The following is a 25,744-nucleotide window of genomic DNA, read 5'->3' as shown; positions in this document are numbered from 1 at the left end:
CTTGACCCAGAGTCTTCCCCTCAAGTGTGCTTACTGAAAAAAAACGTAGACTGATCTGTGATAAGTAACTACAGACCAATCTTTAATCGGTCTATGCCCTTTCTCATATACAAAATAATAAAAGGTTGATTCAAAACAACTGCATAGTTATAGGCCTACCTATCACTCCATAATCTATGATGTGTATCAATCTGGCTTCAGGGCGAACCACAGCACAGAAACAGCTCTGTAAAAGTAAGCATTTACCTAAAGATGCTGCAAACCAACCTTTCCATCAAAGTTCACCATTAGGATTTTATTTTGAAAATCATAGTCAAATAAGCTTGGTTTTATTTTGTCTGGCTTGACTCTGGTGTGTGCAGGAGCGTGTGTGTGTGTGTGTGTGTGTGTGTGTGTGTGTGTGTGTGTGTGTGTGTGTGTGTGTGTGTGCGTGCGTCCGAAAAAGACTTGCAGGGGAGTGGAGAGTGGAGTAATTCCAGCTCTCTTTAAAACAACTTCTCAGCACGGAATCCGTCCCGGAGTTTGGCACTGGAGTCCCCGACCATCTCTGCTTTACCCCAGGACTCTGCAGCGGGATTACTGCTTCCACCAGCGACAGAAATCATCGGAGTTTCAGTGTTGTGAGGATTTATATCGGGTGAAGGAAGGGTTTTACGGTTCAAGGGCTTCACTAAACTCAAGGAGAAACTCTGGAAAACTTGTGGATTAATGTTTCTGATGCTCTTTTTGTTAATGTAAACTGACCCTGCTCCTCGAGTGGACTAACTATGGTTTGTGGATTGTGTGCGTGGTCTCCAGAGTGTTGGAGTGTGGAAGGCTTTGAGAGAGGGCTTGCAAAAGTTGTGGCTTAATTGAGTTGGCAACAGCAGGTCACTAAGCAGTGGCTGTGTGTAGCCTTCTCCTTCTTTAGACGTGTAGTGATGTTTAACGCAACGCATGATTGAATATTACTTTCTAATGCTGCGGGAGAGCCAGAACACGGTGAACACCGGCTGCGCATGTTGTGCGCACCGTGCACAAACCCCCGGACTTGCGCGACGAGTGTAAATCGATGTGGCATCTCCCGAGACCCGGACGGGGCCGACAGGACACATCCAAAACTGTCTAGGTTGTCGTATGTTCAAGTCGAAACGCTCAGGTCTTGTACGGCGACTCTGGAGAAGCCGTCTGGTCACCGAGAGCGACGGGCGGGATGGAAGCAGACGAGGTGACGGAGGACGGGACGGTCCGTGTGGCAGACACTCAGGAAAGCTCCACAGACATGAGCAGCGGTCGGTGACATACACTGACCCGGCTCCGGGACACACGGCGGAGGCTGGAGACCTGACTGAGAGCGCGGAGAGGGAGGAAGAGGAGCAGCCTGACGATGACCGGGATGCCATGTGCGTCCCGGTGCACAGAGGCTCCCGGCGGGGACAGGAGGGCGACAGTAGGACGGTGACGTGTTGTTTGTTTGGGGAATGGGATCTCAGACCTCGGAGCCCTTATTGGGCCCCGAGAAAAGACGGAGGGGGCGCTTGTCAGTGCGCACCGAGGCACGCAGGGCTGGAGGAGGAACTCGCGAGCACCGCTCATGCTTTTTTGAAAAGACTCAAGGAGAGATCTCTGGATACCTTGGTGAAGGCTGTAGAGACCAAAGGAGGGATACCCAGCGAGTGTGTCATGGTGCCGAGCACTGAGCTGCGGCTCGGTGCTCATCACATCTCTCCACAGTATCTCCTGTGTAAGGTGTACCGCTGGAGCGACTTGCCGCTCTCAGCCCGGCTCAAAACGCTGTGCCACTGCCAGAGCTTCGGCGCAGTGGACGGCGCAAAGGTGTGCTGCAACCCCTATCACTACAGCCGGTTATGTGGGCCAGGTAAGGACATCAACATTGAAGGGGTGGGGGTGCAGGGGTGCGTGGGTAGATGTAGAATAGACCTTTCCCCTCAGAAAAGAACTTTAAACTTGCAAATGAAGATAGCAATAAGTGTACCCATGCCATTTTGTTACTTCTACCACATTAACCATCATATTCATGGGGGGCCCTGGGACTCCCTCAAGAACCCCTGGAGCCTGAACTCAGATAAAGGGCTTTGCAGAGAATGAAGTTCATTTCATAAAAGTGAAGTGCGCCATGAATGATGATAATTCGATTTTTTGCAGCATATAGATTGATGGCCCATATACCCCTATGAACAGATAGCATGGCATTAATGAGTTTCCAATCAGTCAGACTGTTGTTTGCCTGCAGCCAAAGAAGAATGTTGTTATTGTTGATTAAAGTGGCAAACAATGTCACAAGCGAAAAAAGATTTTTTTCTTTTTCTATCAGGCTATTTCTTTTTCGTCAGTTAGGCTATTACTGATGACGCCATCTCACATTTACAATTATATTAAAGCATAATGCAACACTGAAACCCCAGAGAATAAATGTCAGGTATGTTTTACTGCAGTTTTATTTATTTTTTATTTAGGCAAAAAAATAAATTGAGTGCACACCTTTTAGCCATCTGCTCAACCTCCTTTTCAATATATGCTATATATTTATTTTCACCAGTTTTATAACTCTAGCTTTTACTCTGGTCAACCATTACTTTGATTTCCTCTCTACATTCCAAACACATTACACATTTATTTAAATTTGAGCAAAACTTTGCTGCTTCTAACATCATCCAATTGAAGGTCGCTCTCAAGTTGCACTTAGGCTCTTTTTTTCTCTGACAGGAGGTCCTCCTCTTGTTATTTAGGTGAAGGAGTGCCGATAATATACAGTTTGCATAGTGCTGGCGCCAGACTGACTCGCTGGGTATCTAACTGACTGAGGACTCCGGCAATTACTGGCTCTGCTCTTAAAGGGGCCGCAGCCGCAAACCCATGTCCACTTTGGACTGAAGGGACTCTCCCAGCTGCATTGCTCATAGTTTACAGTGCTGCTTTTTACACAGAAATCACCATGTGAGCCTGTGTGAATAAAAATGTCTTCACTGAAAACTTTATAAAGATAAAACTGAACAATCAAACACTTCTATACAGAGAGGTACAGTTAAAAAAAGAAAGATACAGTGGAAACCTTGCAGGTTCAGATTGGATCTGTTGAATTATACACATTAGGAGTTCAAAAGAAAGCCTACATATGTGTACAGTTATGCCATCATGTACTCAATGCAAATAGCTCCTTAGGTTTAAGTAAAGATTGTCTGTTGATGCAAGGTAGAAACCAAAATAAAGAACATTACCTCATGAAAAACAACATTGAGCCTACAGTGTGCACAGTTACATTCAGGTACATGGTCTACATTACCATTAGCTATAGAAACAGCTGGGTTGAACTGTGTACCTGAAGATGAAAGACTTTGTTAGTTATGTGATTTAGATGAGATTGAAGATAAAGTCCATTTATTTGACATTATATAATGATTTAAGAACTATAGGTTGTATTAAAACATTCTTCATTGATGATTACAAGAATCTTGAGCTGTGTTTTAGGAAAGAAAGCTTTTTTTGTGGCAGATTGTAATTGTTATTTGTTTTTTTTGTAGAGACAGAAGGCAGTTATTTGTTTGCAAAATGTAAGAAGTACATGATCCAAAATATCAAACTAATTAACTATGCAAATTGTAATCATTTTACATAATCTACATCTGGTAGCACTAATGTAGAAGACTCATGCAGCAGCTAAAATATGTGAGGCATGATTAGTTTAGTATTTTTTTTTCTCAGTTGATAATTTAGCATTTCGACCATACAGCCTTTAACTTAACCTTAACTTTTGTTGTATTTTCCAGAATCACCTCCTCCCCCATACTCTCTGTCCCATTCAGATGATCACAAGCCACTGGGTGAGTTTGGAAGAATTGCGACCACATTGCAAACCAGTAAATGACACAGAGGGTATCGTCACCGTCATATTTTCAGAATGGAAACAGATCTTTGAAAAGCTGCTTGTGTTGAAAGCGACACAGAGTTAGTTGAGTTTTACCTCTGCTCATCTTCTATTTTGTTGAGCCTGAAATCTGGAGTTTATGATAGGGAGGCTCTGTTTGTGCAAACAGGCGTTCTGCTATATAGTTTGAGGGACAGTATGAAGGCTGCAAACAATGGTTATTTTCGTTATTCATTCTTTAAAACGTTATGAAATTCAAAGGGGTACAATGTGGTTTCCAAGTAGTTTTTTTTCCTACCAATAGTCCAAAAACCCCAAATATTTATAATTATACTAAACTTAATAAAAACAGCATCTCCTCATATTTAAGAAGCTTTTAACCAATGTTTGGCAATTTTGCTTGAGAAATGACTTTAATAAATGAAATGTTTAATAACCTGTATCTCACTCTTCTACTGTATGTTTGTGCTTTTTTCTACATTCACCAGACTCAACTCTGTCTAACACTGAAACTGTGCCCCCCCTCTCCTCCAATCCGCCTCACATTACGCCGAGAGACTACACAGGTGAGTAATTTGCATCACTACTGCAGAACTACATGAACTTTGTGACCAGGCAGATGTTTGTTTCAGCAGATGTTGATTTGTATTCCTGAAGAAGTGAACTTGTTCCACAAATAAGTTTGGAAGCACCAATGGAAAAAGTTTTGGAGCGTGAGTGTGCTTGACCTTACAGATGCACACACTCATGCATGCAAAAGCATGCATCGTCTCTGAATGTTGACATAAAAGGGTAAATTACATTTACTGGTGTTATTATGTTGTGCTTTCCTTCCTATTTGCAAAGGCTGTTAAGACAAGCAAAAACTCCACTGCATAAAGCTTCTATTGTCAGAGAGGCATAGGGGGCTCGGTGGGGGTCTGGGGTCTCCCACTATCTAGATGCCACAGCAGTGTAGCCTTTCTGCTTTTCTCTCTTTCTCCCTTTGCTTACCCCACAGCAAAAATATTTAACTGGGATGAAACTGCAATAAGATCCCCGTGCATACTCCCAATCCCCTTTGCCTCTCGAACCACCCATCCCCCTCTTTCCCTCTTTCTTCCCTCAAATCCCTCCATTCCTCTTGGCAATTGAGCAGTGGAAAGAGGCTGGCATTTTGGGGGCGGGGGAGCCGAGCAGCTCTGATGAGGCGGAGGTGTAGAGTTTTGTGTGCCGTGTATATGTGGAAAGAGGGGGGCTAAGGGCTGCGTTTGGACAGGAAACAGCCCCCTCTAGATGATGAAACTGGAGCTTTATTTGTTTACGTGCCGGGGTCGGGTGGAGAGGTCCTTGTAGCGTTAGAAGAAACCCACAAACCCACTCGATCAAGCCTGCCTGGGCTCACTTGTGGACGGTGTTGAAAGATGAATAGGCACCTATAAAGTTTGTGTAGTGTAGTCGCTGCATCACAGACCTGTCTGAAGAGTCAGCTGTACGCCAATTAGACTTTCTGGAGTTTGTTTGTCTGTTGTGTCCAGAAATGAACTTTTTGTTGAAGTTGATGTTTAAAGTTGAAATAATTGATTGAGTTGTTATGTTTTCCATGTTTAGAGGCAGGGCCATTGCCAGCTTTTTAGAAATACTGATGTCCTCCCAATGCACACCTCACCATTCTGAGAATATTTTGAGAAATTAAAAAAAGATACTTTAATTGCTTGGACTATACTTCCAGGGTGTTTTATTTTCCAATATGGAGGTCTAAATGCTGTTCCAAAACCTTCTACACACTGTCAGGAATACAATTGTGGGGTCTAAATAATGAAACCTCTTTAATTCATTGAGTGTAACACATCTGCATAATTTCTAAAGTACTTTTAAGTTGATTTACACTGACAAAAGTGTTGTTTTTGGAAGTTATGTTAAAAAATCAGGTCACGAGTCAAACAAGAGTCAAGTTTTAGGTTGTGATTTCTAGGCTGTGTAGTAAGAGCTGATACCTCCTTCTGATGAAAAAGATCAGTTTTCTCAAGAAGTGGTGTATTTCGGTGATTCTGTGTGTGTGTGTGTGTGTGTGTGTGTGTGTGGTCTCTGATCCCCTGCCCCCCACACCAGAATGCTGGAGCCAGGAACTGGAGCTCAGGCCAAGAGCATGAGTCGGAAAGAGACTAAACAGACGTAGCCAAGAAATCTGCATGTCGCTTTTGTCTGTTACCTTTGACAGGTTATACAACTCCCCTTTTTTAAAATTACAGCTGGTATAATAAGCTGAACATGAAGCTTGTATCAAAGACTTGTTGGTTGGTTAGATCTTTCAAGAGTGTAGATGAGTATTTTTTGTGCAGGTGATCCTCTGGCATATCATCTAAAGGCCTTGGTGTTTTCTTTAGAACAAATACAAGCATTGAACATGTGCTCCTACACTTGAGCATCTTTTTTTTCAAATTCCTTTTTAAAGTAGCTACTTACCCTAGCTTTACGGGGAAAAAAGGCTGCGGCAGGGTGTGGTCCATACATACCTTTGCCCTGGCCTCTTTTATCATTCAATCAGTTAACATTCCCTTTAAACCGCAGCAAACAGTAATGCTTTGAAAAGGGAAATGTCTACTCAAAGTTTAGTAGGCTTACATCTACTACATTCAGCTGCTTATTGTCAGTGTGTGTGTGTGTGTGTGTGTGTGTGTGTGTGTGTGTGTGTGTGTGTGTGTGTGCGTGCACACGTGTGCGTGACAGGGGGGAAAAAGTGAGGAATTTCTGTCTGACTCAGTGATAAGATCGTCTCAGAGAACTCACATAGGGGTTCTATCAGGACAAAAACACACACACACACACACACATACAAACACACACTCACCAATCAAGCGATTAGCTGCGAGGGAGACAAAGTTCTGCTTTTTTATACCTTCATAATTGATCTATAACTAAAAGCAGTATATTATGTTTGACTAAGCTTGTGTTGCCGTTTCTCTAAATACACATTATTTGGACTTTCTGCACTATTTTGTATTGCCCTTTTCTTTCTGTATATTTTATATCTTATATTATACTCCTCCTGTGATGATACACAAATTACAAAAACTTGGAATGGAATTTGCCAGTATCACATAAACCTACTGTATAATCATGACCACTGTTTGCCAGAACAAACACTCATTTGGTGATGGTCATGAAAGCTGGAACCATAAACTATTAAGATGGACGACACGTCTCCACTTCTTCCCACTTGTAATTTTGGAGCCAGAGTCTGCACAGACGTGATCGGACGGTGGTACTGAAGTCCTGATATACCCGCCCAACCAATCAGAGCTGTCATGACGTTTCGTCCTGTTTTTATAGCATCAAATAACTAATCAAAACCAAACATATCACAGAAATGAACACTTGAACAAACATCCGCGTGATAAGAACTACCTAAAATGACAGAAGCCTTTGGGAGAAATGTACTAGACTGTAAAAAACATGGACAGCCTGTCTGTGACGTCACCCATTGGTTTCTGAGTGTCCCATCCGCCAACATGGAGGGGTGTGATTTATGACCTATACTGCAGCCAGCCACCAGGGGGCGATCAATATGTTTTGGCTTCACTTTTGGGGCGCTGTCAAGCTATCCATCTGTATATACAGTCTATGGTTGGTACTGTCTTTCATGAGCTTAATGGATTTTCTCATGTTTATTTTGGTATAACCAACACGTTAAAACTTAAACATTAAACTTAAGAAAAAACATCTCTAAAATTAGTTAGTAATTAGCCTTAGCTGTACTTCGAGATTATAGCTAACATAAAATGCTACCATAGCATTGCTCCATATATCTGAATCACCACCCACATCTGTGACGCAGTCACGCAGCTGTACAGGTTTTTGTAAGTTGACTTACAGAATAACAACTTGTAAAATCTTGAGTTAATTGCTCTGAGTAATCGTCACTGTCGCTTCTGTGATGTCCGCGGAAAAGATTTGTCACTAACTGGAAAAAGAGAAAGCAGAACAAACTCCCTTCCAAACAGAAATAGGCTTAACATGAACACAATGTGAGACTGAATGATTGAAGTTGCACTTTAGCATTCAGCTCAAAGCACAACTGAGTCTACCTACCCACACTAGCAGACTGACAAAGTACAGCTTAGCCTGATGAAAAATGAGCTAAATATGACACTGAAATCTGAGCCTGACATGCTGATTCAGTCGCATTCAAATCAATTTTCCTCCTTTCCTATCTCATTTCACTCATTGCTAGCTTGGCTGCAGACTTAATGCAGTTAATCTTGTTTTTTATCAGCATTTCACTGAGTGATTGGTATGCTTCTCACAGCAATGACAGCACACATACATAGCATGTTTTTTATTTTAAGGGATTGAGAGTCCAGAAGGACAAGGCCCAAAGAGTTAATGATGTCCTTGTCAGCTTTTACATCATATGACATCATTGCACTTGTCAAACGTGTCCACCTTGTTGTCGTTAGTCTCTGGCTTTTGAACATGTGGAAACAAGTAAAGCAATGATACTTAGTGGACATTAGTTTGGCCTGGATGCACTGAAGTAAGACAAGAAGACTGCTCCCTCTCTGCCCTCAGTAATCATATTTTGGTGGCTTGTTTGCTTAAGCAGAGCAAGGTATCAGCCAAACATCCTGTCTCAAAGCCCTGTCTGCACTCGCTGCAGCATTAACCCCATGAATTGGCCCTTTGACTGATAGGGCACGGCCCAGGAATGTTGGGAAATTGGGAAGGTGAAGGGGAGTAGGGTCTCAGAGTGAAAGAGGTGGGAGGGGGATAAGGGGGTCTAACTCTGGAGAGTGACATATGATACATGTTTGAACATATCACCGTTAATACTTAAGAAACACGGAACTGAGCCGACATTCTTGCAAGCTTGGAAGAGAGTTTGACTTCACCGTGCTGTTTTTTGTGAGTTTAGCTCAGCAAGTGTGAAGCTTTCCATGTCAATCCAGGTTGACACAGTTGGACACAGTTTTGTAAATCATCTACTCTCAAGTAAAGATTTGACTCACAGAAGCATAAATATTAAATGAGATCCCTTTGTAGAATTCATTCATTCATTTCAATATTGTGTCAAAGTCAAAGATGTCAAAATTGTGCAAACACAAAAAGTAACCACCACATTGTGCTGCATCCAGTGAGAATCTATCTGTCTAAGTCTGGACGGGTCCTCTCAGTGACCTGAACCTCCAGTCTGTTTGCAGGCACGCGTACAACACTTGCTCTTATGCCTGACTGAGACACATTAGACTATGGAATTCAACATCAAGTGCTGGCCCATTAACCATTTGCCATTTCCTCAAATATTTTCACTATACAAGCAGGGGACGCAGCTGAGGACCCAGCACACAACTCACTCAGAGCTCTTTTATGTCAGTTTGGTCCTTTATTTGTCTTTTTTTATTTTTTTTATTCACATTTTAGGCTTACTGCCAGAATGGTAACACTGTTATTAAAATCCCGTCTCCGAGAAATTACGTTTATATACAGCTAATGTGCAACAGCAAATACATTTTAAATGAAAAATGTCGACCGGATAGATTTTCAATCAACATAATAAGAAAATGTTGTTAATTAATGGCAACTGGCAATTCACAAAAATGCTCAGGGAAGTACAATGTCAGGGAAATGATCATTGACAATGTATGTCATTTGTTTTCCCCAAAATAGCCAATCTTGCAATACAAAATCTGCTCGCAGTGACTACAGCATTATTCAACTTTTTATGGTTACGTTCAGGCAATGCCGAGACTCTTTAAGGAAATATTGTGGTCTGGCTTAATGCAAAAATAGTCTGCAGTGATTTAAATCATGAAACGCAACATGATTATCGACCATATTTACCAAAACAACAATCTTTCCTTGACCTTTACCAAAGTGCTTTAATACCTCAATCTAACCATAGACGGTACTCAGGATGCAAACCCCGCTTTCTGGGGTCAAAGTCCTGCTCTTTGTACGTCCATCATCCACCCCCACCACCTTTCTATGACTCCAGTGGTAGAAGACTGGAATGTTTGAAGGTAATTGGGAAGGTTAGAGGTTGTTTTTTTTTTAATCAGCATATTGGCAAGAAGTGCAGCATGTTTAGCTCTTAGTATTCAATGATGTGGGAAGTTGAACTTTAACCAGGTTGAATAGACTAACTACTACTACATTTCATAAAGCTACTTTGCTTCCACACAAAAAACACAGAAACCTAACTTCCCTCACTTTATTTCCCTGCATCATAAGACTGATCAGGGCCTCCTAGCTTAGCTTAATCCTGACTTGTAAAACAATCGCCTGTATTGAATCAGCACACGTATAAATAAGCTGTAAACTCTGAGCTAATAGAGCATTGTCATCAACAAAGATTAATGCTGAAATGTCTGTCAGTGTCGAAAGATACGTAGCCTATAAATGTTGTTGCGTGGATACACAGAACAGTCAGCATGCATACCTCTAAAATACTCCAAGCACTTGAGGGTAGCTGAGGTTGAGCAGGAAAGGATACACGATATCAACGCGGTTCGTCCAACATGCAACTTAAGAAAGAAGCAAAAGCACCAATGTATTTATTTCATTTCCTATTTTTGAACACTTTATTTTTGTCTGATCCTGGGTCTTTGTACATTCGGTCTTGGTTGATGCAACCCTGCTTTATGTGTCTGTGGTAACACTGTGTTTACAGAAGCTTGTTTCAGATATTTATATTTTCAACCTTGTTATTGATTGACACGGAGTCAACAGCCCATGACCTCTCCAAGTTCATGGATTTAGGAAGTGTTACACATCAGGAACACACCTGATTATCAAGTAGAGACTGTCTCATATTGTTTAAATCACAATATTGTTTATGCTCCATTCTTCTGCTATCCCCTCACACTTTAGCCCACTTTTACTGTTCTTTGTCTTAGTGTTAATTCTACTTCTGCCCTCGCAGCCTCTACTGTTTGTTGTACACGCATTATTGCTCTCTTTCTCTCTGTCTTTGCAACTCTTATTCTCGCCCCCTCTTTTTCAGTCCATGTAGTCAGGCCATCACAATTTAAAATAAGGTTTAAATTACAGGGCTGGCTGTGGCTTTCCGTTGTTCCCTCAGAGTTTTTGCCAACCCGCAATTTGGCTTTTAATGGAATTCTGCCATGCTGCTGAACCTAAAGATTCTTTGCAGATGTCGACAGGCTCTCTGACTTTATGAAATGTAGGAAGCTGTCGCCTGTGCTTTGAGCTCTGAGTGCAACGCTGAGTTAAGTCTGAAGTATATATGACGGAAGCAACATTTTCATACGTTTTCAGGCAATGTAGCTGCCTGTTGTTAATGAGAACAATTGCTTGTGTGTTTGTGCTGAGCATTCACCCATGATATTGAGAACTACACTGACAGACAAACACATACAGTATTTAAGCTTCACTATCCAACTTTGATGAGGACTGTTGTGTATATACACACACACACACACACACACACACATACACACACACACACACACACACTTATCTTTCACACAGAGCTTTCAGAAACCATTGATCATTGTTCAGTTCGTTATTAAAACTGCCAAGTCATGTGTGTGCATCGTGGATTACACTTCATTTGTCAATGAAGTTGTAATCTCTTAATTTCTCAGGTTTCACAGTCCCTGTGTCACTCCCTTGTGAGTTATGTATAGTGATTGTGCATTGTATTTTCAGTCCACAGCCTCATTGTTTTTTTTTTATATCAATGCGTTCCACACAGGAGTTTCATATTCAGATATTTCTCCCAAATAAAGTTTTAGAAGGAATTTCATAATTCTTTCTTCATAGTGGAACAAATTGATCTATTCCACCAATACATTTGTGTAATTATGTTGTGAGGAGTGAAGGCCATAGTCGGACCACATGAGGCTCAATGAGAGACTTGTCAACTTGACCCCTGTGACTGGCTGAGCGGGGGGAGGAAGTGTCGAGGAAGAGGGCCTGTCCAGGAATGTGTTGGGAGGGGAGGCTTGTCAACTGCAGAGCTCTGCTACTCTTCGCTGCTTCTGTGTCTCTATTCAGATTTAAATCATCTTTCTTTGAGTCGTAAACTTAAGGCCAGTTATTCTTAAAGCTACAATATGCAATATCTTTAGTCAAGCCGGATTTATGTCTCTGTCGCAGTATAATGATACCTGTATATGTCTCTCTGGCGCGTCTGTAAGTAACTCTTGAAAAATGCAACCACATGTACAGTATAGGGGCTACACAGGCTATACAGGCACCACATGAACTGGGATTGAGCTGCTGTGTCTGTTGATAGTGAAGACAACATTGCGAAGGCTGAATGTTCCCCTTATCAAAAATGGTCAACAGATTAGCTCACGCTCATCTAGAAAAGCTATTTCCAACGCACACTTTGACTTTGATGTGATTGTTTTCACCACTGTTTATCAATGAACATGATTACATCAGAAATAGCAGGAATGCAGCCTGTGTGCAATGCCTGTGCAGAACAATAAATCACTGCATGCTGTAGCTGCTGTGACACCTTAATGTACTATAGAAGTATCATTTAGGCGTCAGTCCCACCCTCGTCCTGCTTAGCTGGTTAAGTTGTACTAGTTGCAAATGTTGCGCTGAAACTTAACCTGCTTCAAGGAAGTAAAAATCTGATCAGGGATGATTTACAATAACACACCCAATCACAATTAGTTCTCAGATTAGTTCAGTGTCAGGCCATTATTAGTAGCTCGCAGTCAAATGGGATTAATAACATGAGCAATCCTTGCAGTGTGTTTACCTGCAGAAAACTCTTGAAATATTTTGAAATTGCACATAACAGTAGAGATCCACTTTGGCGACACGACTGAAGCGTGGTGTCGCGACGTAATACATCCATGGTTGATGCTCCACGCCCTTGCTGATTGGACGAACGCATGACGTGTCTGGCTGCTCGAGAATTTCAACCGAGTGTCATGAGAATACGATCTCAGATTTTTAAAAAATAGTTCACCGAAACGTGTTTCTGAAAACATTTTAAGCAAGAAATAGGCCATGCAGTTGCTGAATCTGTCTTCATTTCAGATCGTCAGTTTAAAAGATTTTCATCTACTTCTACTGGATAGTTGCGTCGCGTTCAACGGATTAATTTGCATAAAGATGGGCATCGGCCAGCTTTTTGACGCGCAGCATTTTTTCAAATGCAGCACCGCCTTCTCGGAATGCTTTGCGTGCACGTTGAAGTCGCTTGACGTCACCCATAGGAATAGAGTGGAGCGCGGCGCTACAGAACAGCACGGACAAATGGATCACCACTGTTAATCTCTCATGGCAAGATTGTTGTGTACAAAAAAAGGAAATCAGTATAAAGTTTAAACAGAAGCACACGTTGGATTGGAACATGTCCACATTTCTGTTATATGGCATTTTTGCCTTTATTTGACAAAGCTACACCAACAGTTTATAGAGAAGGGGTGATGACTTGCTACAAAGCTTATGTGTATTAATGACCACCAGAACACAGTCTATATACTGTTCTTTTGTGTTTTCTAAAAAGTGTGAAAGCTCTGCCAAAGTCAAATGTAAATTGTCAGTAAAAACAGAGGAACAAATGTCAACAATAGTGCATAATTCAGTATATAATCTATTCTATATATTTATTTCCCAAGTGTCATCTTTCATTATGAGTTTCACAAACATACAATAACACACAAAAATCAGAGTTAGGAGAAGGTGAAAACTGAGGTGAAAACTATTTGGATTTCCAGTGGTTTCATGTCCACAATGAAAACACAAACTTTGGTGGATGATATAAGACAGGAAAGTAGAGTTTGTCCTGGATACAATAATGATGTATGCAAACCTGAGACATTCCTTGGCTTAAATTGTCTGGCACTTTAAAGTAGCAGCAGAAATGCAGGAAACTGGTTACTTACTCTCTTCCTCTTAGAGGAGCTTTTTAAACTAGCTCCAAGAACATCTTCCTAGGAATTTTACAGGGACACACAGTTACTTTCCTGTGGCTCGGTTGACCTGCAGGTTCAAGGAATGTGGACGTCTGTTTGTATAAAATAATGGATCATTGTTAGAGAATTGTTTTTTTACTGTGTAAACGCAGAGAACGATGTCTAGTTGCACACTGCAGCAGGCTACATCACAAGATCCACTTTACAATGGAAAGAGAGAGAGAAGGAAAGAGAGAGCGATAGAGAGAGAGAGAGAGAGAGAGAGAGAGAGTGTGTGTGTGTGTGTGTGTGTGTGTGTGTGTGTGTGTGTGTGTGTGTGTGTGTGTGTGTGTGTGTGTGTTTGTGTGAGCCCTGTTGTGTTGGACTGTACGGCCCGTGTCTAGCGATAACGCAGCCCTCTGATGGCAGAGATAGTCGAGACGCCAGCCTAAATGTGGCTTGCTGGATTGAAGTTGCCCTGTAATGATAGTTGTCTCAAACAACACAGAACCTACCATTTGTAGCAAGGGAGGGGTGCCCCCCCCCCACCCCCTATTTTATTTTATTTCTACTTTTTTTAAGAGCTTTAGGAGGTAATTTGAGGAAGTTGAATCAAAACAAAGCATCTTAGAGGCGTCCGACAATGGTCAGTAACTGAATTCTATCCTCCCCCTCTGCCCCCCTCCCCCCTCTCCCCAACCCACCCACTTCTTTCAGCACAGTGGAAGAGTCTAATAACTGGAGGGGAATCTAATCCTTGGCAGTGGATGAAAGACGAGGGTCTCCCTCCCTCCCTCTCTTTCTCACAGTCTCTTTCTCTCCCTTCATTTTTTCCGTGGATGCTGGTTATGCTTGGCAGGTTCTCTCTCTCTCTTTTCCTCTCATTTTCCCGCTCCCTCTTTCACCCAGTCTCTCTTTTTTACTCCTCTATTTCCCCTTTTTTCCCCTTACTTTCTTCCTGTCTGTGCAGGTTAAGGTTAGCAGAAGGAAGCCTCCACAGCTCAGACTGGAGGGATACAAGAAAAGTGAGGGAGTTTCAAGATATAGTTCGACATTTTGGGAAATAAGCTTGTTTGTTTTCTAGTTGAGAATTAGATGAGAAGATCGATTCCACTTTCATGTTTGTCTGTTACATATGACGCTGGTTAGCTTAGCTTAGAATCAAGACTGGAAATGGGGAGTCTCTATTCTATTAAGGTAAAAATCCACCTACTAGTCCCTCAAAAGCTCACTTATGAACATGTTGTACCTCGTTTGTTTAATTAATACAAAAACAAAGTGTAAAACTTACAAGTTAAGAATGTAATGTTAGGGTTAGTGACTTCCTGGAGTCATCACAATGAGGTTGTCAGGCAACCAGTGGAAACTACAGGAAGTCACTGCTCCTGGCCAATATATAATCCCCCAATAAAACCACAGATTGTTGTTTCTGCACTTTGGTTTTTGTACAAATTAAACACAATTAGATATACAGTTTTAAAGTGGTGCTAGGCAGACTTTGTTACCTTTGGACAGAGCTAGGCTCGACGTTTCTATGCTATGCTAAGCTAATATAACCATCTGCTTCCACATTTACCATATAGATAAAGCATAAGTGTGGTATCAATCTTCTCATCGAAGTCTTAGCAAAAAATAAGGGTGTTTCCCAAAATGTCTAAATATTCCTTTAATATCTACTCAAGAGGAGAAAAAGAAAGAGGAAAAATGAGTGTTGCTGTCATTGTTTGAAGTCCGGGAGCCGGCAGGAAACTGCCTGTCTGACCCCTGAACTTTTGATTGGCAGTGCTTTTTATCAGTCCAAAAAACAAAACTAGTCAATGCAATTAGCTTGTCGATTATTGTAATTTCATTTCAGCGAGTCATTTGTTTTATATTCCATCTATCTTCCCACCTTTGTTCAGGCCTCGGATAAAACCAACTGTGAAGTGTACCGAGGCGTTTCCATGAGATTGGCACTAAGAGACAGTGATTTTGAAATGAAATAACAAAGGCTACTTATCTAATTGGTAAACAGAGCTGTTAAATGGTGCTTGGTGTAAATGCTTGCAGGACGCTGTAATTGCTGCCAGCCCTCACATACAGATGTAGGCACGCACATTCACAAAGTCACACACTAACACACATTTTTTTCGACTTCCTCCGCTCAAACATAAACATGCTGATAACCTCCAGTTTGAACCCGTCTTTTAAAATTCCATTGATGAAGTTCAGTTGCCCACCCGCGCCTCCCTTCTTCTCCCTCCCTCCATGTTCTCCCTCGTCATTCTCACACAAGCTCATTATACCTTTAGTTGGATGATAGCCTGGCTGAGTATGATGACATTATGTCAGTGTGCCAGAAACATTAAACATGACATGCTGTACCACACGGGCTGTCAAACACTAGTGGAAATCCAGATTGAGTGGTTTTGACTTCACAACATGTCAGTCAATCTCCAGAAGACTGTGGTGCCATTGCTTAATGTGAAATTCTGTTCTCATCCATATTTGCCAGTTTTTCAATGACTTTCTCGGCTTTTTCTTTATCCCTCAATGCTCCCCAAAGCTGTATATGGATTGTTACACATGGCAGAAAACTAAAATAAAGTAAGTCAATAGTCATACTTGTAATCCAGTAATTGAAACTGTGCACAAATGAAATACAATAAGTAAGAAAATTATAAGTAAATAAACAAATATACATATGAGCAAAGAAGCACACTCTGGTAAATATTGAATAGTAACTTGAAATTATAAATATGAATTATTCAAGAATTCTTTTTGGCAAGGTACATTTTTTTGTATCGCACCTACAACAAGGCAATTTACATAAGACATAAAAGGCATTAAGACCTAATATAAAAGAAACACAAGACAATATAAAAAGACATAAATAGGATTTTAAAAGAGTAAAATAAAATGGAAGAAAAAAATAAGTTAAAATAGAATTAAAGCAACACTATATAACTTTTAGCTGCAGCTGTAGTTCCAATGAGACAACCTGTAGGGGGACTGAAGCGGGAAAAGTTACATAGTGTTGCTTTAAACAGATTAAACAGGAGTTATGGGAGTTTCGTCCAGATATGTGGTGCACAAAAACTAAATCTCATAATATTCTTGAGTTTAGGTTTCATTAGAAACTTAAAAGCCAGGATGTAATACTATACTATCTGCAGCATCATTCATTATGTGATGGGAATTACAGTAATGTGTACTATGTCTAAAAAACCCTAAAAAGTCCCAGTTTGTTTTATGTCTTCTTTGGGAATTAATTTAATTTGATCATGAGCTCATAAAGTCTCCCTGTGTTTCCCCAGACATGTTTGTGTTGCCTTATTACAGGGAAGAGCATGGCTTGTAAAAGTGTGTGTGTGTGTGTGTGTGTGTGTGTGTGTGTGTGTGTGTGTGTGTGTGTGTGTGTGTGTGTGTTGTGTGTGTGAGAGTCAGAAAGAGATAGAGTGAGAGAAAGAAAGAGATCCTGCTAGCTGAGCAGCCTGCTCTCTTATTGGAGAGCTGTAAAAACTCCAGACCGCAGGAGTTGCCAGCTTGGAATTCACTAATGACACACGTGGGCCTCAGATGAGAAGTGCAATTTTGTGTGTGTGTGTGTGTGTGTGTGTGTGTGTGTGTGTGTGTGTGTGTGTATGTGTGTGTGTTATAGTCATACTGTTTGGATCAGAAGACCAAATTTGTGTGTGTACATGTGCATGTGTGAGGCCCTATCTCATCATCTAGTGTGTGTGCGTGTATTTGCGTAAAAACACACATCTTCTCCTCCTCCTCCTCCTCCTTCTCCTCCTCCTTCTCCCTGCTCCCCGTACTACCACCGCCTCTTCTACCCCACCCCACCCTGAAACGAAAATGGCTGCTGTGCAAACATAACACACCTAGCCTAATCTCGGTCCTGGTTTCACCCAAAAGCAGCTTGTTAATGGGAGAAGGACCGCAGCCATTCTGGCCCCTGGTGGATAAAGAGGGGGGTTGCTCGCGGGAATATGAAAGGAATGGGGCCACAGGCACATGGGTCTTTAAATCCTCTGTGTCAATAGAGTCTCTGGAGCAAAATAATGGCATCACTCTGTGTGGGAGTTAATGTGAGCTGATAGCATGAGGGCTGGGGGGGTCAAGGGTTCATGGGCTTGCGCTAGGTTGACAGAGAGCTGAATGCTTTCCACCACCACCCCTACCCCCCAACCCCCTCTCTGCTGCTCCCCTCGGGACCTGAAGGAGTGTTATGCAGGGAGATGACAAGGGATCAGAGGAGGAAGTGGGCTGTTCAGTGTTGGCAGTTTAAGCCAACTTTTCAAAATACTCAGATGAATGACAAATTAAAGGAAAAATATGAATAAATGAGTGAAGAAACAGTAAATGCAGATGCTTCCCTACATAGCATAAGGGGTCACTGAGTGGTTTGATTTGTATGGAAATGTTGTGAATCATTTACTGCAGGGCAATCACCAGGCCAGGAAATCTTTGCAGGACCTATAGGTAACAGTAATCTGCACAAAAAGACAGAAAATCACCCACTCACTGCCATTTCACTCCCAATTCTTCTTTTATACTTTCCTCAGGAAGATCATTTGTGGCCAACACATCATCACGTCCATTTATTTTTTCACATTATTAATTTGTTTATTTAACATTGTTACATAAGAATAAGCAATATAACAGATGTAATTTGCAGCCCCTGTCTGGATAGAACAAGAATTGGGAGCAAAATAACAGTGTGCATGTATTGTTTAATTTCTTAATCCTTTGCAGCCATCAGATCGCAACCCAATTAGGCACCTCTGGTAGAGCGATGTGTTCTCCACCACCAAATGAGGGAATGTCTTTTAGAAGAATGATGTTTTATAGTAGCGCATAGAGATTTGGCGGCTCATGGTGACACAAAATCTTACTAAGACATTTTATGTACAGTATCTTTAGGTCTAAAGGTTTAAGGTTGTACTGAATTTTCAAGCAGACCAAGAAATGAATTTCTTCTGTCTTGTAAAATGGAAGTGAAAGCCATCTATAACTTCCTGCTGTTGCGAGTTAAAACCATAGACTGCTTCAAAATATTGTATTGGTTTGAGGAATGCATGTGTTCTGCTGCAGTGTGAAAACACTGTGGTGGTCTTGTAAGTCAAACTTGTTTTGAGTATCGATTAGGGCACGTGAACACTAACCGATGCAAATATTAATTCTTCCACCTCTCTTCTTCCGCTCAGACACTGGTACCTCCCTCGGCTCCTCGACTTCCGGCGGACACCGCTCGTACTGGTGCAGTGTTGCCTACTGGGAGCAGCGCACACGCGTGGGTCGCCTTTATCCAGCCTACGAGCCCTCGCTCAACATCTTCTATGACCTACCTCAGGGCACAGGCCTCTGCCTGGGCCAGCTCCACGCCAACGCCTACCACAGCCGCCATGACGACCCTGGCAGCCACGGCACATCGGGTCTTCATGGACACCACAGCCATGGAAGTGGAGGTAACTGCAGCAGCAGTGTGCAACAGATGCGCAGTAAAATTGGCTATGGCATCGTGCTGAGCCGGGAGCCGGACGGAGTGTGGCTGTACAACCGCAGCCAGCACCCGGTGTTTGTCCACTCACCCACTCTGGACCCACCCAGGGCTCGAGGGCTGAGTGTGAAGAGGGTGATGCCCGGCTTCTCCCTCAAGGTTTTTGACTATGAGCGCTCCAGCTGGATGGCACAGCATGGTGTGAAGCCTGAGTGCCAGGAGGGGCCCTGGGACCCCCACAGTGTTCGCATCAGTTTTGCTAAAGGATGGGGCCCCTGCTACTCCAGACAGTTCATCACCTCCTGTCCGTGCTGGCTGGAGGTGCTACTCAACAACCACAGATAGCACACAGACACACAGACTCACATGAGGTTTTCTGACCCAGTATCCTAATTGTAATCTACCTAGATTTAATATAAAATGTATATATTATATAAAATATATTATACATGTAAATACTTGAGTCATTTTTACAATGCAATTATTTATGTATAGTGTAATGTGTATATGGACAAAATAAAAAAGGAACAAGAATATGCACTTTTGATTCTATATATGCATTACAGTTTCTCAGTGTCATTTTGCAAATATAAACTGTTTAAGATAAGACAAACCTGGTTTATGTTCTCATGATTTAGCAATTCCATCAGAAAGTATGCCATACACACATTGTCAATAAAGTATTTGTATTAAATGAAGGTTTCTGTGATGGTCTCAAGTGCTTTTACCTGAGCTATGGATGAGTCAGCACTTGTCAGTGATGTGCAGGGTTTGGTTACGACTTTGACAAACACTTGCCGGTTTTCTCCCCTGAAGCAAACAAACATATTCTTCTGTTTACACCATAGGCACTCTTTTCAGCATTTACAGGAATGGTTCAAAGTGCTGGTTTACCTTTGGACAGACACAGGCTAGCTGTTTCCCTCTGCTCCCAGTCTTAATGCTGACCTAAGCTAACTGTCTTTGGCTGTAGCTTTATATTTAGTGGACAGATATGAGAATGGTATTAATTTTAGAAAATAAGCATGTTTAGCAACTATTTCTTTTAAAGGATCAGTCAAATGCATACTGTACATGCCATGAGCTGCTCTCAGTTCAGGTCTGGAAGCAGTTTGGAAAAAAAAAACACTGATGAACGGTGGATTTAGTGGAAGAGGTGGAGAGGGCTTACCTCCACAACTGCTTCTCACAAGTTTCCAATTTGGTGCTGCAGTGGTTCTATCAAATAGTAAAATTCAACACCCCTTTTGTCAAGTAAAATCTAGCTCTAGGTCTCGTGGTAACACCTTAGCTGGCTACATTCCCTGACAATGTGTTGCAATGAAAGCCATAGTGCGTAGTTTCTGTCGCCCCCAGGGGGAATTCTAATGACAACAAAACTGTTGGTGCGTTCACATGATACAAGCCTTATGTGACCACACATATTTGTATAAAACAACAACCAGAATTGGATAAAAACCTTTCATAAAAGCTCATTCCCACACACACACACACACAAAATTCCAATGTATATTTCAGTCAAGTCTCCTCTCTGCTTTTCCAGGCAAAGTGTGGGATTTGTGGTTAGGATACAATGGAAGGATTCAGAGGAGGGATCGGGGTGGGAGAGTTGCTGCTGGCAGGACTAGTCCAAAAAACCTACCCTGTTTCTCTTCCGTCTCTTTTTTGGTTTTCTCATCTGAAAACACCCCTGCCTAGTCTCCTAATTGTTTTCCTTTGTCAGGATTCAGAGTCATGGAGACGATGAAACGGATCCCAGGCAGTGAGCGGTGAAGAAGGGTTTCTGGCCCTCGTCGTCAGGGCTGCGGTGTGTGCTGACCTCACTGTGAACTGAAGGAAAATGGGCGAATTCTGCCACTGGCTCTTGAGCTACACCCCTTCACCATATAATTATCCCTGTCCAGATTATGATGTTATAATTATGTTAATGAATACATCAGAGATGGGTAATTAATGGAAGACCTTTTCTGTTTTTGCCACAAACAAGATTAGTAATCGCTTAAAGTGACATACCAGTGTTTACAAGTTTTAGCTTCTAAACTGCAAATCCCGTATGCTTTATATTTGTATTGATCATTTTGAAATACATGGTCTAGAGGAGTGGTTCACAACCTGTGGTTTGGGGCACCTGTAAAGGGCTGGATGTCATGTCACGTGATGTCATGGTATCCTGGAGTTCACCTGTACATCACTTGAGGTCAGCAAAGGGGTTGTTCTTTAAAGTGCTCATATTATGCTCATTTTCAGGTTCATAATTGTATTTAGAGGTTGTACCAGAATAGGTTTACATGGTTTAATTTTCAAAAAACACCATATTTTTGTTGTACTGCACATTACTGCAGCTCCTCTTTTCACCCTGTGTGTTGAGCTCTCTGTTTTAGCTACAGAGTGAGACATCTCACTTCTGTTCAATCTTTGTTGGGAGTCGCACATGCGCAGTAGCTAGGTAAGGACAACTAGCCATGCTAGCAGCTAGGTGAGCATTATAACGTGTGTTACAAAGTGACGCACGTTTGTCAACCAAGTAAAGGCTGGACTACAATAGAGCTGTTGGGAGCAGTTTGTGAACAGTGTTTTCTGTTGGAGATGGTAAGTGCCTTTGGGGTGGACTTTGGGCTTTTTCACTTTGTAAACCTATAACATGCACAAAAAAGATATATAACACAAAAGGAAAGGGAAAAAGCCAAAAAGCATAATATGAACACTTTAAAATAAATTAGGAAACAGATTGCCACAAAAAAGGTAAGGAAATATTAGTAGGTAAGTCTATTTTATATCTCAACCGTCTGCAGAAATCTAAAGCGGTAAAAGTGATCACCAGAGGAAAAACACTGAACCTCAAAATCAACACCCTTCTTCTCTCATCACGCCATCATCATCATCATCATCATCATCATCTTGACAGTGTTTTGTCACTTTGCTGCTCAGAGTGCATTTGGATCGATGCCTCCCCAGCCTTCTTGTGTGAAACCGCAGACAGCTCAGCCGTCTCCTCACTGTCTTGTTGCTGATTGCACATCAGTGTTTATTAATGTCCTCTCAACCAAAAAAAAATAATGACATACAGGTCCTAAGTAGTCACAAAACATGTAAATCAACAATTGGCAGTTTATTGAAAAACTAAAAAAAGCTGTTACGTGGCCTGGAGTTTATTAAACAAAGGCATACACACATATTTCTAATCCAGGATTATTGAGGTGGCCTGTTGAAAATGCTGAGATTAAGTAAGATCTCAGCAACTCATGGACAACTCAGAGTTTAGTTACCTGTTAACATGGAGGGTGTTTGCAGAGTCATCAGTAAGTGGAGAGTAAACATCCGATGACACCGATGTAGAAGCTGTTTAAAGAAGCCTCAGATTAGTCTCATCAATCATTTTTATACCCAAATAAATTTATGTTAGAGTGATATGCGTACAAACTAAGTACGCTCTCTTTTCTGTATGATGGACGGAGTAAATACTCTAATTTGTGTCATAATAAAAATGAGGCTGATTTTGCGTCAATCTGCAATCAACGGCCATCCACTTGGGCTGACTGAGATCACCACGGGCCCAATGCTCCCAGTCACTACATACTGTCCTCTGCCACCGTCTGTCCCATGTGCTTTGTTTGGTTCCTTTATTATTTTTCCCACCATGACCTGCACACCATACTTCCCACACATCCACTCACATACACCACTTACTTTATTGCTGTCCACATTTCATCTCTTTTGCAATTTAATTGATGTTTTTTGCAGTTTATTTAACTGCTTTTTTTGGTGTCTCTCCCTGTGTTTGCCATGGCCCTGCGAGCCGTCATAACGCTGCCTATACGAGGTTATGAAGTAGCTTGTGTACAAAGCTGATATTTTTGGACCAACCATGAAAAAAGATATTTGAATTCTTTATGAGAAAATGGTACATCTTCTGGTTGATTGTGCTCAGTAACATGCTTTCAAGTGTAGTCAAGTCCAAATTTGCGATTTTGAATTTAAAGTTCGGTCTAAAGAGGCCTTTTTCGCAGCAGACATGTTGACTTGTCACACAGGAGGAGAAGCTCAGGTGTTGCTAATAACATTAACAATGACTCTGTTCTATTCAATTGTTCCAGTGAGCCATGACAGTGTGACAGTGAGCATGCCCTCCCAAAACTCACACTGTCTGGGGCTCCAACTAAAAATGTGTTTAACTTTGATTTGTCTATTCTGTTTGATTGACCGGATCAGAGTCTCACACATACACACACACACACACACACACACACACACACACACACACACACACACACACACACACACACACACACACACAGACAGACACACACACACACACACACACACACACACACACACACACATACACACACACACACACACACACACACACACACACACACACACACACAGACAGACACACACACACAAACACACACACACACACACAGTGCATTTCATTATCTTTGTGGGGACCCGTCATTGACATAATGCATTCCCTAGCCCCTTACCCTAACCTTAACCATCACAACTAAATGCCTAACCTTAACCCTTACCGTCACCCTAACCATAACCATAACCTAATTCTAATCCTAAAACCAAGTCTTAACCCTCAAACAGCCCTTTAAAGTTGTGGGGTCCAGCATTTTGGCCCCACAAAGCTGTCTGGAGCCCACAAATATAGTTAAACAAGAACGCACACACACACACACACAGACACACAGACACACACACACACACACACACACACACACACACACACAAATAAACAAACAAACAACCTTCTTGTGTTCACACACACACACACACACACACACACACACACACACACACATACACACAGCATTTTGTCAGTTTTCTTTCTGAAATTTAAAGCATGAAATCACTGTAAACTAATTCCAAACTGCAAAGACATGACTTACTTGTGTCACTGGAAATGAAACAATAATACTGTAATAACCGTTGTGGTTAAGCTTCTTGTTACCTCGTTAATACATGGACATGAGTAATAGGATGACTGAGTGTCACCTTTATGGTTTCCATGTGCATGGCTTTGCTTCACTGTGAACTATTTCTCCTCTCTGCTAAACTATTATTATAAAACTCAGCAATGTAGGCCTACACATCTCAGGCTCGCCCTTTCAATAAAGGACTATGGGTGCTGTTTATTTTCCAGTCCGTCTTTGTTTTGTTACTTTAAGCACCATGTCTGTCAGCCATAGTGTAATTATATGGAGACAGAGACACAGGAGGGGGGGAGGCGTTGGAGACAGCCTTCTCTTTCAGCTGCTGTGAGCCACGACCAGTACCGCCTGAAGCTGCTCGCCTCTTGAATAGCAGCCAAGAGACTCTTCAAATCCTGTTTAACCCCTTAGATCACCCAAAGAGTTCTTTATTCAATTCACCTGACGGTTTCCTCAAAATAGTTCTGATCCAGGAGGCAAAGGTCATAGAAAGTGACTGACGTACAATATATGGAATTGTTTTATGAACTAAGCAATCACAATTATTATCTGTCATGTGTCAAAACATCCATCTCTGAACTTCTCAATAAGTCTTGAAACATTTACACACACTGCTTGCAATTAAAATATACCATAATTTAATGTTTTTAAGATTATTGTCAGTCTTTATTTGGATAGGACAGCTTAGACTTGAAAGGGGGAATGCCATCCACCAAAGGGCCGCAGGTCGGAGTCAAACTCGTGGCCACTGCGTCAAGGAGTAAACCTCTGTACATGGGCGCCTGCTCTACCAGGTGAGCTAAGCAGGCACCCCTACGTTTCCTGTTAAATGTACTCATTCCTCTGTTACAACATTTTATTTAATATTTTGCAGTCACTCTCAAAACCACTCACACATTGGAGCAAATATAAGTAAAACACACAAACAAAGCATATTAATGAGCTGGAGTTATTTAATTAGAAATATACAGCATTCTCTTAGGGACAGCATGTAATTGTCAATTTTCTCCTTTATCCATTACTGCATAAACTGCATTTATGTATTTTTACAGTAAACTTAATTTTTTTTTAATTTCATTTTACTTTATTTAGGCTATTCTTAGGCTGTGTGTTCCAGTTGTTAATGTAATAAAAAGTAAAATACGTCACTTAACAGAATCTTTAATCTTTTTCAAAAAAATTCTCAACATTTGAAAAATGGAAGAAGATTTAAAAAGACAAAGTCATCTTGCACAGGAAAGTATATAGCCCTACAGAGACCATGTCTTCATTAGTGAAAATAAATCTGAAAACATAACGATTTTCTTTGGCTGCTTGTTTATAGTTTTGACCACTGAGTCACAATGTAATGAGTTACCACTTTTCGTTGTCTCTTGTTAGACAAATAAGAAATCCTGACTCAGTTGAGGGTCTCATTGGTACTGGTCTGGACTAAAATGACACTTTTGTCTTCCCAACATACAGTACTTTTAAAATGATATGGTTTTAAAAACGGTGAAAATGTACGCTATACAATGTATACAATGTATGGTGGTTAAATAGTGGATGAGTAAATTTCATGCCTGGTTATCATGGCACAGAGCCACACCAC

General features: G+C 41.5%; 1 protein-coding gene across 1 annotated transcript; it reads left to right on the top strand.

Annotated features, from left to right (window-relative positions):
• The first annotated feature begins 421 nt into the window (after nucleotides 1-421).
• On the top strand, nucleotides 422-19,911 carry LOC116043561 (mothers against decapentaplegic homolog 6-like). Its single transcript, XM_031290335.1, has 4 exons — nucleotides 422-1,858; nucleotides 3,768-3,821; nucleotides 4,354-4,431; nucleotides 18,921-19,911. The coding sequence occupies exons 1-4, from the start codon at nucleotides 1,117-1,119 to the stop codon at nucleotides 19,556-19,558; spliced, it is 1,512 nt and encodes a 503-aa protein (XP_031146195.1). The 5' UTR covers nucleotides 422-1,116; the 3' UTR covers nucleotides 19,559-19,911.
• The last annotated feature ends 5,833 nt before the right edge of the window (nucleotides 19,912-25,744 follow it).

This window comes from Sander lucioperca, chromosome 3 (assembly GCF_008315115.2).
Source record: "Sander lucioperca isolate FBNREF2018 chromosome 3, SLUC_FBN_1.2, whole genome shotgun sequence".
NCBI lineage: Eukaryota > Metazoa > Chordata > Actinopteri > Perciformes > Percidae > Sander > Sander lucioperca.
This window is presented reverse-complemented; position numbering and strand designations above follow the sequence as displayed.

Bases quoted from the DNA above. Each gene is read 5' to 3' on its own strand.
- LOC116043561 (XM_031290335.1), top strand. From the start codon at position 1,117: ATGTTCAAGTCGAAACGCTCAGGTCTTGTACGGCGACTCTGGAGAAGC. The intron at 3,822-4,353 runs GTGAGTTTGGAA...TACATTCACCAG, and splicing joins AGATGATCACAAGCCACTGG to ACTCAACTCTGTCTAACACT. The intron at 4,432-18,920 runs GTGAGTAATTTG...TCTTCCGCTCAG, and splicing joins TACGCCGAGAGACTACACAG to ACACTGGTACCTCCCTCGGC.